We start from the raw sequence: 14,564 nt of genomic DNA, 5'->3' as shown, positions 1-14,564 counted from the left end.
ATGTGCATGTCTTCAATTGACCAAAGTTGGGTTGTGGGCTTTCGAAGTGTCATATACTCATTGCAGTTGTTGAGCATAAAGGTTAGCATTCATAATATGACCGTCTGTCTAAACAACCCTTGTTTGTCAGCAGTTTCTGAAACCTGGCCATTTTTCATCCCCAATTCAACACCAAAAATGGGCATCTCAAGGATTTGCTTGCAACCATTAGCAAAGGTTCACACATCATTCAGCTTGGTCATTGGTCAATTCATGAAGAGCTTCTCAACAACATCTGTTCACAAGGTTGAGCTTATGGAGTTGTCAATCAATTGTGGTTTGTGAAGAACCAAGTTCTGCCAACAATATATGAGTGCTTGTGCTTAGCTGTTGTTCAACCATTTCAAGCAAAGCCTCAGCTTCCACAACAGAGGATCTTCCTGACCTTGATTTGTCTTCCAGACTGGTATCACCTTAAAACATCTGAACTAGATTTGTGCCACATGTTTGTTGACAGTTCTTGGGCCTTCCCCATCATTACTTTCTTGTGCTGCTCTCCTTGCATTCAGTCCCCCCCCCCCACCATAGCATAAAATGGCTGTAATTGCAATTTTTTTCACCACTCATTATCAAAGCTGTAAATTAAAGAATAAACAATTCAGCAATGATTGGATAACAAGTTGTATCAAACCAACGAGATAACATTGAAATACAAGTGAAAATCCATAAAATCTTTTGACTGAGCCTAGTAAACATTGTGCCATTTAGACTAAAATCTCTTTGAGAATCAACACAGGTTTGTCCACCTGACCAACAGCCATCATCATATAATCTCACTAATGTCACTAATTTTTTTTTTTTTTTAATTAGTAGTAATACATGTTATTGTTGTGGTAATATTGTTTCTGTTTTATTTTGATCAGTTTTCAATAAAGTCCTCCTATCTATTGAACGAACTTGACATATTTCAATCTCACCCTGTCCGCAATACAGTATTTGAAAACAAACGGTTCCAAATGTAAGTATATTTCTCTGCATGAGTTTTGTGTGTGTGTGGGGGTGTTCTATATGTATTTGTACAAGTTGCACTATTTTATAGTTGATGTTACCTGGGCTTGCCACTTATACATGGACTTAAACTATGAAGGGAGAAGATTTAATGCTGAATTATGAGTGCATTAATGCACAAGCGAATACAATATGTGTATATATATATAAAGTGATGTGTGTGTGATAGCATATGCTGTTATTAACTTCAGGTCAAACCTGATTGACCAGATCTCTTTTCCTGTTCGGAATATAAACAAACATGAAATTTTGGGAAGTTTTGGTTTTAAGTTAGGTCATATTACAACAGTGAATTTATAGCATGGATCCAGGAGTGGCCTTAGGTAGGTTGGTTGGTATTGGGTGAAAATAGAATTCCTATGGAAAAATATGTGTTCATGTTCTCTGAAATAACTGAAGTCAAAAGACTACAGCCATCATTATTTTGATTATGAGGCTTGGAATGTTGGAATGTTCAAATATACATTTCGATTGGACAGAGGTAAGAATCTTACCTTACACACAACTAGGGTTGTTGTTGTTTTTTTTTTGTTTTTTGTTTTTTACTTTTTAGTCAAAGAGTGTAGGGTCACACATATGACCCTTTTATTCTTTTATCTTGGCCTCTAAGACTGATCGTAGAGGGTGACCTTGAAACCAGGAGCATAGTCTGAATGCTTGCAGCAGACTGAACTCTGCTACAGGCACTCAAGGGTCAGGAGGTATTGATGTTAAACTTGCCAGCAGATTGTCTATCGCTCGAGAACTCTGAAGGCAAAGAACTAGAACAAATAGCACAAGTTATCTTGTCCCACCTACCAACAATTCTATCACTCACCTGGATTCTTATTTTATCAACCTCAAAAGAATGAAGGCAAAAGTTGACCACAGCAGGATTTGAATTACAAACCCCCAGACACTAATCCTGCAATGTGAGTCTGTTCCATCCTTTGATGATGTGATGGTGTTAGGTTCTTGTTATGAGAATCTGACCTTGGTCACTAATTATCAGTCCTTTCTTCCTTTCCTTTCTCCTTCTGCTAAAACTGGGTCTTTAAATTGACCTCTGCTATATTGTTGGCAATAACGTTTGTTGGTATTCCTTCAAGCCATTAACTTGGTGGAAGAAATAAAGGTTTTGTTTTTCTTTAAGCATAGATGTGTAGAAGACTGCAATTGAGAGGGGTCAGTCGTCTTAAGGGATCAGGGTAGATATAGCAACAATAATTCTGTTACCTTAATAACATACTGCCATCCTTCTTCTGGCAGCTCATGTTCTGTTTTGTTTTATGGCTGTTTCTTCACTGTGTGATGTCTATAATATTTTCTTGTTGTTAAGGTTGACTGGTGAAACTGAAGCTAACCAACTTGATAGTCTGTCATGGCAGCGTGTTATTGTGGTTCTTGAGATCCTTCAGAACAAGAAGAAATTACGGGAACCACAGATACTTTTACCCATTTGTTTTAAACTGTTATCCAGGTGAGAACTGTTCTATTTATGTCTTGGGTTTAACTTCCTTTCACCCTTCGGGAAAGCTGGACATTAAAATGATGAAGATGATGACAACAACAACATAAGCACTAATATAAGACAAAAAAATGAACAGCAGACCCTCCACCCAGCTTGTAACCTTGTTATCTCTCTGTCTTGCAATTTATGCTCTTTATTTTCAATCTTCTGTGAAAACATGTCAAGCCATGAGAAAATATTACATTGCTTGAAAATAGTTGAAAGTTGTTAACAAGCAGGACATCTATCCATAGAAAATCTGTCTCAATGAATTACACCTGGCCTCTGCAAGCATAGACAACTTTTTGTTAAAACAGTGATTTTTATATATATATATATATATATATATATATATATACATATGTGTGGTGTGGAAAGAGAGAAAGAGACATAAATTTCGCATATAGTTCATACTTGAATTATGCTCAACAGCTGTTTCATTAAGGTAAACGCTACCAAATGTGATATATATTTACCTTAAATCAAATTTAACTCATTTAAAAACTTATCATGAATATTGTGTTATGTTAATCAGAAAACGATTTTATATATATATTATGCATATTAGTGTACAATATATGTTCTAAACATACACATACATACATCCGTATGTAACTGTTACTCCTTATCTCTCACTTTGGTATAGAGTTCTGGAATTGGAAGAGAATAACTCTGCTGAATATCTGAAGCAGTTACTGCTGTCCTGTATCTGCAACATCTCAAATCATATGATCAATAATCCAGACCTGCTTGGTAAGACACTATTTTTACTGATTCATCATTTTCTATTTTATCACCTACATTTTCACCTCTAATTAACTTCACTGGTTATTGACCTACAATAATCAATTATCCCATTCTAATAATCAGGCTTTATCAGATGTCATTTCACTTGTTCATTCATATTATCCTCAACTCTCATGTATGCTGTCAACCAAATGAAGTTAGCAGTGATTTCAGTAACAAATTTAGCATGCACGTAAAGCTTGGTTTTCAGGGCTTTGTTTATTAAAGAACTCGAGGCCATAACAGAAGTTCACGATTGGCTGTCCCTGAGAATTCCTATGTACCAATGACCTAGTTCTCATAGTCAAATCAGTTAAAAAATGATAAAAAGTTACAAACATGGAAGAAGAGTCTAGCATCAAGAACCCTAAAAATAAACCTAGTAAAGATGAAATCCATAAGGGAAAATACAGTAATGTTACCTGGGGAGTGATCATGTTTGTTTGATCATCCATTTTATGTCTGTTTTCCCATATATGCATGGGTTGGATGAATATTTGAGACAATATCTACTTCTCAGACAGCCAACAAATGATGAAGGGTCGTTTTTGTGTTACTTATCCTGTTTTCATTGTTTTGTTTCTCTCTTGTTGTTTGCGTATTTAACTTGCTTGTTTTCGTAATTCATGTTGTTTACAGTTGGTGACATCCTGTACTCATATATGCATCATCATCGTTTAACGTCTGTTTTCCATGCTAGCATGGGTTGGATGGTTTGACTGAGGTCTGGAAAGCCAGGAGGCTGCAACAGGCTCCAATCGGATCTGGCAAAGTTTCTAGAGCTTCATGCCCTTCCTAATGTCAACCACTCCCTGAGTGTAGTGACTGCTTTTTACGTACCACGAGCACAAGGGCCAGGAGGCTGGCAATAGGCACAGGGATCACAACTACAATTTCCATTTGATTTTCATTTTGATGTTGATGTACTTGACTCAGTAGGTCGCCCTATGATCCAAGGTACTTTGAATGGGCTGAGGCTGGTTATGTGGAACTAGTGTAAGATACAGCTGTGAACTCACTTTATTTGCCTGGTTTTCACAGTCACAATGTATCTCCAGAGTCTCAGTCTTTCATCATTGCCTCTGTGAGGCCCAACATATGAAGGTCATGCTTCACTACCTCATCCCATGTCTTCCTGGGTCTACCTCTACCCCAGATTCCTTCAACATACATATACATATATATATATATATATATATATCTTCAGCTCGTTTTATTTTATTCACCAGTTTCCCTGTATAGTTGTACATTGTTTACTCCTTCACAGTTCCTCACCACATTGATTTTCTCACCCAGAACTACAACTTACATTATCCACAGTTAGTCTCCATGGTGCTTTTCTGTGTAGCTCATGTTAATGGTTTTCTTTTATTTTTCAGCAATTCTTCAAACCCAAAAGTTTGACATGGAACTTATAGTTAAATGTATTCGCACGTCTAGCAGTCCGCAGACCCATCACCATGCACTGTTACTGCTTACTGTTGCTGCTAAAATAGACCCGGTAAGGTATTTTCTCTCTGTGTGTGCGTGTGCGTGCGTGCGCACATAATGAATGGAGAAGTTTTCAACTCTGCAAGCTACTTTTCAGATAGTCTGTGAGGGCAGCAACTGAATAGGGACGGCTTTTTGATTCTTCCAGAGACAGCTATTTCTAGTACTAAAATATGCTCTTTAGATCTGAGATATTTGGTTAAATGTTATGTATGTGTGTGTGTGTGTATATTTATACATATTGGGACACAATTATTGAGTCTTGTTATTATTGTTTGCAGGAGATGTTGTTGCACAATGTAATGGCAGTGTTCACATTTGTTGGTGGCACAATGGTGAGACAAGATGACACATACAGCTTCAGTATGATATATCGGACATTGGAAACGGTCATTCCAGCTTTGTTAGCGGTAAGTCTGAACTTTGACAATAATTATTATTATGTTGTTGTTGTGGTTGTTGTTAAGTATCTTTAGTGTTGTGTGGATGGGGGTATGTATTATTGCATATTGTTGCATAATATTGAAGTCAGAGGCACAGAAATATCATAATGGAAAGATTGGTGACCCTAAATGGGACTGTGAAAAACTTGCTTCTAGTTGAACTGTTGGAGGGGCCAGTAGGAAATAAAAACCTGCATTAAAATAATATATTATATATTTGTTTATTTAACATCCCTTTTTCCACGGTATCCTGGGTTGGAAGGAGATATACTTGAGGACAAGTTCTTATTGCTAGATATTCTTCTTGTTGCCAACCCTTAGCTATTTTTCAAATAAGGGTTTTCTTAGAAAATTACTATTTGCAAATCTCATAACAAGAGATATTCAGCAACAGTAATTTGTAGTAAAGATTATTTGCCAACATAACAAGGCAGTCCTGGTTTAGGACGAATGTTGCTGTAATTTAGCCCCAGGAGACATCGTCTCCAGCTGGCTATACAACACGATCTGTCTCCTTATATTTTCAAACAAGGGAATTGTGGGAGTGCTAGATTCCCTTGTTTGAAAATATAAGGAGACAGATCGTGTTGTATAGCCAGCTGGAGACGATGTCTCCTGGGGCTAAATTACAGCAACATTCGTCCTAAACCAGGACTGCCATGTTATGTTGGCAAACAAACTTTACTCCAAGGGTTTTCTTATTTCACAGATATTCTGACCTGTCAGAATAGCTACAAGAAAGAAATAAAATTATTTTATTGCAGCTGCCACAAACATATAATCCCTTGTTTCACATGCATTCCTGCAAAAATTGTGTCCACATTTTGTAGCCTTGTGCTTAGAATCAGTAGAGAAACAGTCAGAATGTCATGCAGTATTTAGTTAGGTTACTTTACATTCTTAGTCCACACTCACTGATCTGTTTTTTTTTTTGTTTTTGTGTGTGTGTGTGTGGTTGATGCCAGTGCCCCATGACTGGCTCCTGTGCCAGTGGCACGTAAAAAGCACTATCCAAACGTGATCGATGCCAGTCCTGCTTGACTGGCTCCTGTGTCAGTGACATGTAAAAAGCACCCACTACGCTCTCAGAGTGGTTGGCATTAGGAAGGGCATCCAGCTGTAGAAACATTGCTAGATCAGATTGGGGCATGGTACAGCCACTGGCTCTCCAGACCTCAGTCAAACTGTCCAACCCATGCCAGCATGGAAAACGGACGTTAAATGATGATGATGATTGTATCCACCCATCAAGTTCTGGATTGATATATCCATTGTTTCTCCCCATAAATGTTATGGTTTTCTAATTATTATTTTAATAAATCATTATTTTCTGTTGTATTTTTCTAACTGTTTAGGCCTGTGAAGAACGTGCCAAATACCAAAATGCCGATGTTGGAACTGTTGATGATGTTATACCAATGGTTCTGAAAGTTTTTGTCGATGCCTTCCCTCATATTCCAGCACATCGACGTATCATGCTATTTAAAGAACTTTCCAGAATCATCAGTCAGGGTAGACATCTATCCTGCCTCCTCCTGCTTTTTGTTGAACATGTTGTTGTCCATAGTGTTCCTAAGGAACAGACAGATGACAATTCACAGGTAAGGCTGGCTGTTTATGTGTTATTTCATATTGCACACCCCTTCTATTAAATATATCCCATCACCACAAAATTAACTCTGGTTGTTTTATTTAGTTTTTTTCTTTGATTGTCTATAAATACAAGCTTTTTATCAATGATTATTTCATCCTCTTTTGTTACATTTCTGTTGAAATGTCCTCTTTTGTTTTAATTTATTTTGAAAACAATGAAAAACTTAATAAAATAACCCATCATTTAGCTGATGTTTGGAATTTTACTTGCTTCAGTCATTGGATTGCAGCTATGCCAGGGTATTGCCTTGAAGGGTTCTAACTGAACAAATCAACCCCAGTACATTTTCTTTTCAAATTTGGCAGTTATTCTATCTTTTGCCAAACTGTTAAGTTACAGGGATGTAAACAGACCAACACTGGTTGTCAAGTCATATGAGATACACACACACACTCGCTTGTATCTGTCAGGCTTCCATAGTTTCCATCTTCTAAATCTATCAACAAGGCATTGATTGACCCAGGACTATATAGAAGACACTCGCCCAAGGTGCCATGCTGTGGTGTATCTGGAAACCATGTGGTTGCAAAGCATACTTCTTTACCATACAGACAGTTACTCACATGATCCAGCTATATTTAACTGATCATATGTTGGGTGACCTATGAGTTGCTAATTACAAATTCCATCTATGTTAGAGGAATCAATGGAATAGCTGGCAAGGGTGAATGAAGTGTGGTGGTATGGGCATGTGTTGAGGAGGAATGAGGAGCATGTTCTGAAGAAGGTGCTAGAGTTTGAGGTAAATGGACAGCGAAAACGAGGTAGCCCAAAGAAAATGTGGAGGAGATTGGGAGAGTTGGCTTGAGAAAGGAGATGCCCAAAACTGGGCAAGATGGTGAGATGCTGCGAGGGTGGTTGCTATGGTATTGAGGTAGATCTGGCCACCCCTGTTAATGGGGAGAAAACTTGGATTTAAAAATGATGGATGATGATCTGAATCTAACATGTTGAGCCAACAATGGACTCTTTGTTATACTGTCCAGCTACATTCAATGTGCTATTCACTACAGTCTCCTGTTTTATTTGACTTGTTTATTGAGTGAAATGTTGATTAAGCCTGAAAGAAAATAGCTTACCACCAGCAACACAATCTCTTAAACATATTTATTTCTTTATTGCCCACAGGGGGCTAAACGTACAGGGGACAAACAAGGACAGACAAAGGGATTAAGTTGATTGCGTCGACCCCGGTGCATAACTGGTACTTATTTAATCAACCCCCAAAAGGATGAGAGGCAAAGTCAACATCGGCGGAATTTGAACTCAGAACGTACCAGCAGATGAAATCCCGCTAAGCATTTCGCCTGGCATGCTAACGATTCTGCCAGCTCGCTGCCCTTATCTCTTATACATATTGGTGGCTGTAGCAGTTCATATCAATGGCTATGATAGTATGTGGTCATAATAATATCATTTAGTATAATATTAGTGCCCACAGTAACTTAGTATTGGTGGTTGTAATGGTGGTGAGCTGGCAGAAACGTTAGCACACCGGGCAAAATGCTTAGTGGTATTTTGTCTGTCTTTACGTTCTGAGTTCAAATTCCACCAAAGTTGACTTTGCCTTTCATCCTTTCAGGATCAATAAATTAAGTACAAGTTGCACACAGGGGTCAATCTAATTGACTGGCCCCCTCCCCCAAAATTTTGAGGCTGTGACTAGAATAGAAAAGGATTAGTGGTTGTCGTTGTTGGTGCTAGTGGTTATTGCAGTTAGTATTGGTAACTGTAATGGTTAGTATTGATTGTTGAAACAATTGTGACTGGTAATTATTGGTTATGATAATTAGTATTGGTGATTAGAAATTATTAGTATTTACAATAGGCGTAGGAGTGGCTGTGTGGTAATTAGCTTGCTTACGAACCACATGGTTCTGGGTTCAGTCCCACTGCGTGGCACCTTGGGCAAGTGTCTTCTACTATAGCCTCGGGCTGAAAGAAACCCATTGTATGTATGTGTGTGTATATGCTTGTGTGTCTGTATTTGTCCCACCAACATTGCTTGACAACCGATAGTGGTGTGTTTACGTCCCCATAACTTAGCGGTTTGACAAAAGAGACCGCTAGAATAAGTACTAGGCTTACAAAGAATAAGTCCTGGGGTTGATTTGCTCAACTAAAGGCAGTGCTTCAATATGGCCACAGTCAAATGACTGAAACAAGTAAAAGACTAAAGAAAGTACAATAGTAATTATAACTTGTCGTTATTATTGTGTCTACAATAGTATAAGTAACTGTAGTAGTTAGTATTTATTCATGTCTATACTAGTTTACTGTATCTAATAGAAATACTGACTGCATCTGTTACAACTTTAATTGCATTCATTAATATTAGCTTCCAGTTTTGGCACAAGGCCGGCAATTTCAGGGGATGTGTTCAGTTGATTAAATTGACCCCAGTACTCAACTGTTACTCATTTTTATCAACCCCAAAAGGATGAAAGGCAGAGCCAACCCTGGTAGCATTTGAACCCAGAACATAAGAAATGCCTCTAACCAGTTTGCCCAGCATGCTAACGATTCTGCCAGCTCACTGCCTTAATTCCATTCGTTAATATTAACATCATGTTACAATATTTTTTATGTGAGCTGTGGAAGATGGGGTCAGTAGATTGATTGACCAGGGCCATACATGCTTCATTACTTTCATGTTATTTTAACCCTTTTGTTACCAACCCAGCTGAAACCGCCTCTGCCTCTGTATTACGAATGTCTTGTTTTCATAAGTTTTGAATTAAAATCTTCCACCAAACCTTAGTCACAATTTATGTTCCTAACACTAGCTGAATGATAACTAAGTTATTTTATTAAATTCTTTGTTATATTTAAAGTAATTGAAAGACACACAGAGCATCTCAACAGAAATATGGTAGCAAAAGGGTTAATGTAGTAATGATCAAGAACTACAAATAGTTTATATAATAATTTTCTCTGTTGCCATTTTTACTGAACACTCACTTATTTCTGTTTTCTCTTTTCATTTCTAACAAAAGACATCATTATATAATTCTCAATCTCCTGAGGGTCCACCGCCAGAGCTGGAATTTGCCTTGAATTTAAGCTTCCAGTTCCCACCTGAGCAACAACTTGATGCTATCCGAGATGGGTTGCTGTATTTATCTACACTTCCAACTGAGATAAAGCAAAGTAAGTTTATTTCTAATTAGATCTCTCAATCAAGATTAATCATTTTAACAATTCATCATCATCACCTTTTAATACCCATTTCCATGCTGGCATGGGTTGGATGGTTTGACAAGATCTGACGGATTTGAGGACTACATCATACTCTGTCTGCTCTGGCATGGCTTCTACAGCTGGACACCCTTCTTAACACCAGCCACTTCACAATGTACTGGGTCTTTTTCCATGGTACCAGCACTCATGAGCTCACCTTGCAGCTCACAAGACTAAGATCCCATTCGACTGACAGAGGCAAAAGTAGAGAGGAAGACAGCTTTATGCTAGGAGATGGGAAGTCAAAATATGAAAGATGGGGCCAAAACAGAACCAATTTTCTGTTGCAGGAAAGCTACATGGCTACTCACATTATAGAAGAGTGGGTGGGAGTAACAGGGGTGGAACAGAAAATAGAGATAAAATAATGGTGATGGAATATAAGGGTGGGCCTTGAAGGTACAAGGAGGTGAAGTTAATGTTGTTGAGGGTTGGACAGATCTGCAATGGCATTATTATTTCTCCATGTATTATCTTATTTGTAAAATATATTCTCTCAGATATGCCATAATTACTTCTTTCCGCCTACCTCCTGATATTTATCCTAAATTAACTTACTCATAGTTCACCTGATGGGCAGTTCTTGCAGTCCTATCAAATGGAATAAGTGCCACCATGCGATATATAGAGGCACTGTGGCATTGAGGTTAATGTACTGCACTACTGGCCATCTTCATTGGCAGCATCATTTAACGTCTGCTTTCCATATTGGCATGAGTTGGACAGTTTGACAGGATTTGATAAGCACCAGGGCCACATCAAGTTCCAGTGTTGGCTTTGGCATGGTTTCTACAGCTGGATGCCCTTCTTAACACCAGCCACTTCACAATGTGTACTGGGTACTTTTATTGTGTCACCAGCACTACTGGAATCACCAAGTAACTTGAAGGACAAGAAGAGAGAAATGGGGAAATATGACCATGAATTATTCACTGATCATTCACATATTTCTTATAATCTTTTCTCAACTGTTAAATCTGAATAAGTCTTCATCTCCAGTTGTTGCTTAACCCAAGCTCAGCCCTGATTGAATAGACCTATATCAAAGACATTCCAAATGTGTCAGGAGGCCCTTAGTAGCTGGTGCTGCGACACTATCTCATGTGTCCTTTTCTAAATGGACATGTCAATAATAATAAATGGCAAGTTTGTGAATTTGTTACTTTTACTCCTCCGAGACTGTCCAACAGACCTTAATGAAACTTGACACATGTGTGGGGCTTATGTCCATGCGGTCACTTACGCACTTGGAATTTTAAAAAAAAAGGCAATTTTTAATCAGTATTGATTTTTCAAAAATCATAAAATTTCAGCAATTTTTGCACTAGCCATCATGACATCAATTTGACAAAAAAATGTTTCATGAGTATAAACAAAGAGTTTATTAAAGGTAATCTATTTAGCATTTGCTAATTCTTCATTTCAATATGAATTGTTTTGATTAGCTAAAACTTATTATTTCCATTCGTTGTTTTAATTCCCCAGGTTTTAAATAGACAAGAGCATTTTATTTCTCAAACACAATTTAGGCATTTTGCACGCTAACTATTGTGATATCAATTTGACGAAATCTGCCCCAAGACGTAAAATTTTACCTTTCTTCGCACATACACAAAAAGGACAACAACATTTGTCAAATTAGTCCTACCCATTAATATAGATTTAAAATCTTTGACAAATGTCGAAATTTGACGCAAAATGTTTCATGGCTATAAACAAACATCTTATTAACGGTAATTTATATTTTTTTCCTCTTTAGGTACAGGGAAGAAGAAATCAGTCCCTGAAATTGTGACACAACTGCGATGTGCGGATACTGAAATCTTTAACACTGAATACCACACATCCAAACAGCTGCGACATTTCAAATATTCCTCCGTGAACTTCTTTGTGAGTCTACTTGAACGGACAGAATTTATCAGCCAGGTATTGAAACTCTAATTTTTGTTTGTAGCTGATTGGTTAAACTTTAGAACTTGGTATATCGTTTGTAAAAATAAACAAAAATGAAAAACTTAAAGGAGAAAGGGAGATGTCCATGACCTTTTTGAAAGCCTCTGAGACTGGCTTTGATTAATTCAAAGCTACAGCAAAGATACTTGCTCAAGGTATTGTACATGTAGTTGCAAAGCAAGCTCCTACATCACACAATCATGTCTGTACCCTTTGGTAGACTGGAATCTGAGTCAGCGGCAGGTGTATCCACTCAACTGATGGACTGGGGTAGTGTTTGTATATGAGTGGTCTGCATTAGCGATACTCTTTGTGTGTGTTAGTAGTATAGTGTTGTCTATCCGTCTGTTTCTGTGGAATGGTTGGCGTTAGGAAGGGCATCCAACTGTAGAAACATTGCCAGATCAGATTGGAGCCTGGAGTAGCCGCTGGCTCTCCAGGCTTCAGTCAAACCGTCCAACCCATGCCAGCATGGAAAATAGACGTTAAACGATGATGATGATGATGATGATTTCCTGCATCTATCAGTCTATGTCTTCCTACGTTATATGTCTATCATGTTTGTGTCTGTCTATCCATTTATCTGTAGGTGTATTTATGGGGCTGACTTACTATTTATATATATGCAAATGTATTGGTGTGTGTGTGTGTGTATACACACACATGCACACACATATTTATAAATGTAAATTTCTCTTTGCGTGTAAATTTGTGGTTTGGCCTGGAGAGCTTGAGTAATAACTATGCTAGAACAATTGTTACACTTTATAACATAATATATATAAATACACACACACACATACATGTGTGTGTATATGTATGTATATTTGCGCGCACACATTTTGAATAGATTTCTGCATGTATATGTTTTCTGTCACCACTCTATAGATAGCAAATACATCTGAGGCTACACTTCAAGATCATTATGAGAAACTACTTGAGGTTGTTTTTAACTACTTAAGTAAGGTCTCCAAGACGGCTGACCAACAGCAACAACTACCAACATCACGATTCTGGAAAATACTTTTGGGCCGAGTCTCTCACTTATTAGATAAGGTAAGCTGATTTAATTAATTATATATAATTAACCATATATATCTGTTGAAATACATTGTCTTTGTTTTAATTAATTTGGAAAATAATGGAGAATTTAGTAAAATAACTTTGTTGTTAGAATATAAGTGAACATGAAATTTTGATAGAAAGTTTTTAATTTTGAGCACTTAAAAACAATAACATTTCTGTCTGTGCTACAAATGGTAAAGCGTTCTTTCAATTAGTTGATAACTAACAAAAAAATAACGGTACCAGTAATATGCAAATGAAGGCTTTTTATAAGTAACTCCATCTTGTTATGGCTGGTGATGCTAGTTTGCTAATAGTTGTTCTTTATTTGCTATGTTTGTCTCTATTTCTGTCTAGGTGTGCACCTTACTGCCCAATCGAGTCTTCATCAGTGTCATATCAACTCTAATTACTCATCAACTGACCACTGTCCAAAAGAAGTCCATGGATTTACTCAACACCAAACTCACTGAAGAAATCCCACGAGATATGGTTAGAATTTCAACTTTGAACTCACAAATTCAATTTTGCTTCTTTGAAATATCTGCAATTTTATGCAGATTTGCTGTATTGTTTGGAACCATAGTTTGTATGTGCAAGCTACGTAGCTATATGCAATATTATCTGTCTTTCTATGTTTGTATGTATGTATAATTTTGAGGAATTTCAAGTTGCACATGAGAAAGTAAGGAGGTATGTCAGGTAGGGCATTGCTGTTGCACTTCCAGATGATAAGGGTCTTCCTATGATGTTGACATGCAGTGTCTGTGTAAGACCCTACCTCAGTAAAGCTGGACTCAAGTGTCATCTTCAGTCATAAAGCGAGACCGATAATTGACAACCAGGCCGCTGGTGGTAGTGCTACACACCATACTAATCATATCTGTCAGACATGTAGAAGGGAGCATAATTTCGCGAGAGGACTTAAACAACATGCAAAGGTACATGAAGCCCAGTTACAACTACAGCTGGCTATTGCCGGTAAAAGTTTTAACTACCAATTCTGTACAGGACATTGTAGATCTTTAGCTGGGCTAAAAAGTCATGTTTGATCACATCACCGTTAACAGTTAAGCCTCATGCAATGGCCATACTCGATAACGAGAGGGCAGCCATCATATATATATATATATACACACACATATATACATACATACATACACACACACACATACGTATATATACAATTGTCATCATCATGTCCACTTTTCTCTGCTTGCATGGATCAGATGAGGTTATGTTAGAGCAGAGTTTTCTATGGCTGGGTGTCCTTCTGGGTCTCTGCCCTCACTTGTTTTGAAAGGTAATAAACCCCCAGTCTGTCAAACAATGAACAGCCCAGACTTGGTTATCATAATGGATGGGCATTGCTTGACTATTGCAAGTGTATGCCTGG

At 37.6% G+C, this 14,564-nt stretch overlaps 1 protein-coding gene across 2 annotated transcripts in view; it reads left to right on the top strand.

The window, feature by feature from the left end:
- Positions 1–14,564, top strand: part of LOC115215741 (HEAT repeat-containing protein 1) — a 69,469-nt gene that overhangs the window by 35,007 nt on the left and 19,898 nt on the right. For both annotated transcript variants that reach the window (XM_029785035.2, XM_036505856.1), the window contains 10 exons: positions 903–997; positions 2,366–2,506; positions 3,183–3,289; positions 4,702–4,823; positions 5,095–5,223; positions 6,612–6,857; positions 9,907–10,060; positions 11,910–12,076; positions 12,992–13,159; positions 13,526–13,660. In XM_029785035.2, the coding sequence (XP_029640895.1) occupies positions 903–997; positions 2,366–2,506; positions 3,183–3,289; positions 4,702–4,823; positions 5,095–5,223; positions 6,612–6,857; positions 9,907–10,060; positions 11,910–12,076; positions 12,992–13,159; positions 13,526–13,660 (1,464 nt within the window). The remainder of the gene's footprint in view (positions 1–902; positions 998–2,365; positions 2,507–3,182; positions 3,290–4,701; positions 4,824–5,094; positions 5,224–6,611; positions 6,858–9,906; positions 10,061–11,909; positions 12,077–12,991; positions 13,160–13,525; positions 13,661–14,564) is intronic.

The sequence above is a fragment of the Octopus sinensis genome, linkage group LG9, assembly GCF_006345805.1.
Source record: "Octopus sinensis linkage group LG9, ASM634580v1, whole genome shotgun sequence".
Lineage (NCBI taxonomy): Eukaryota > Metazoa > Mollusca > Cephalopoda > Octopoda > Octopodidae > Octopus > Octopus sinensis.
This window is presented reverse-complemented; position numbering and strand designations above follow the sequence as displayed.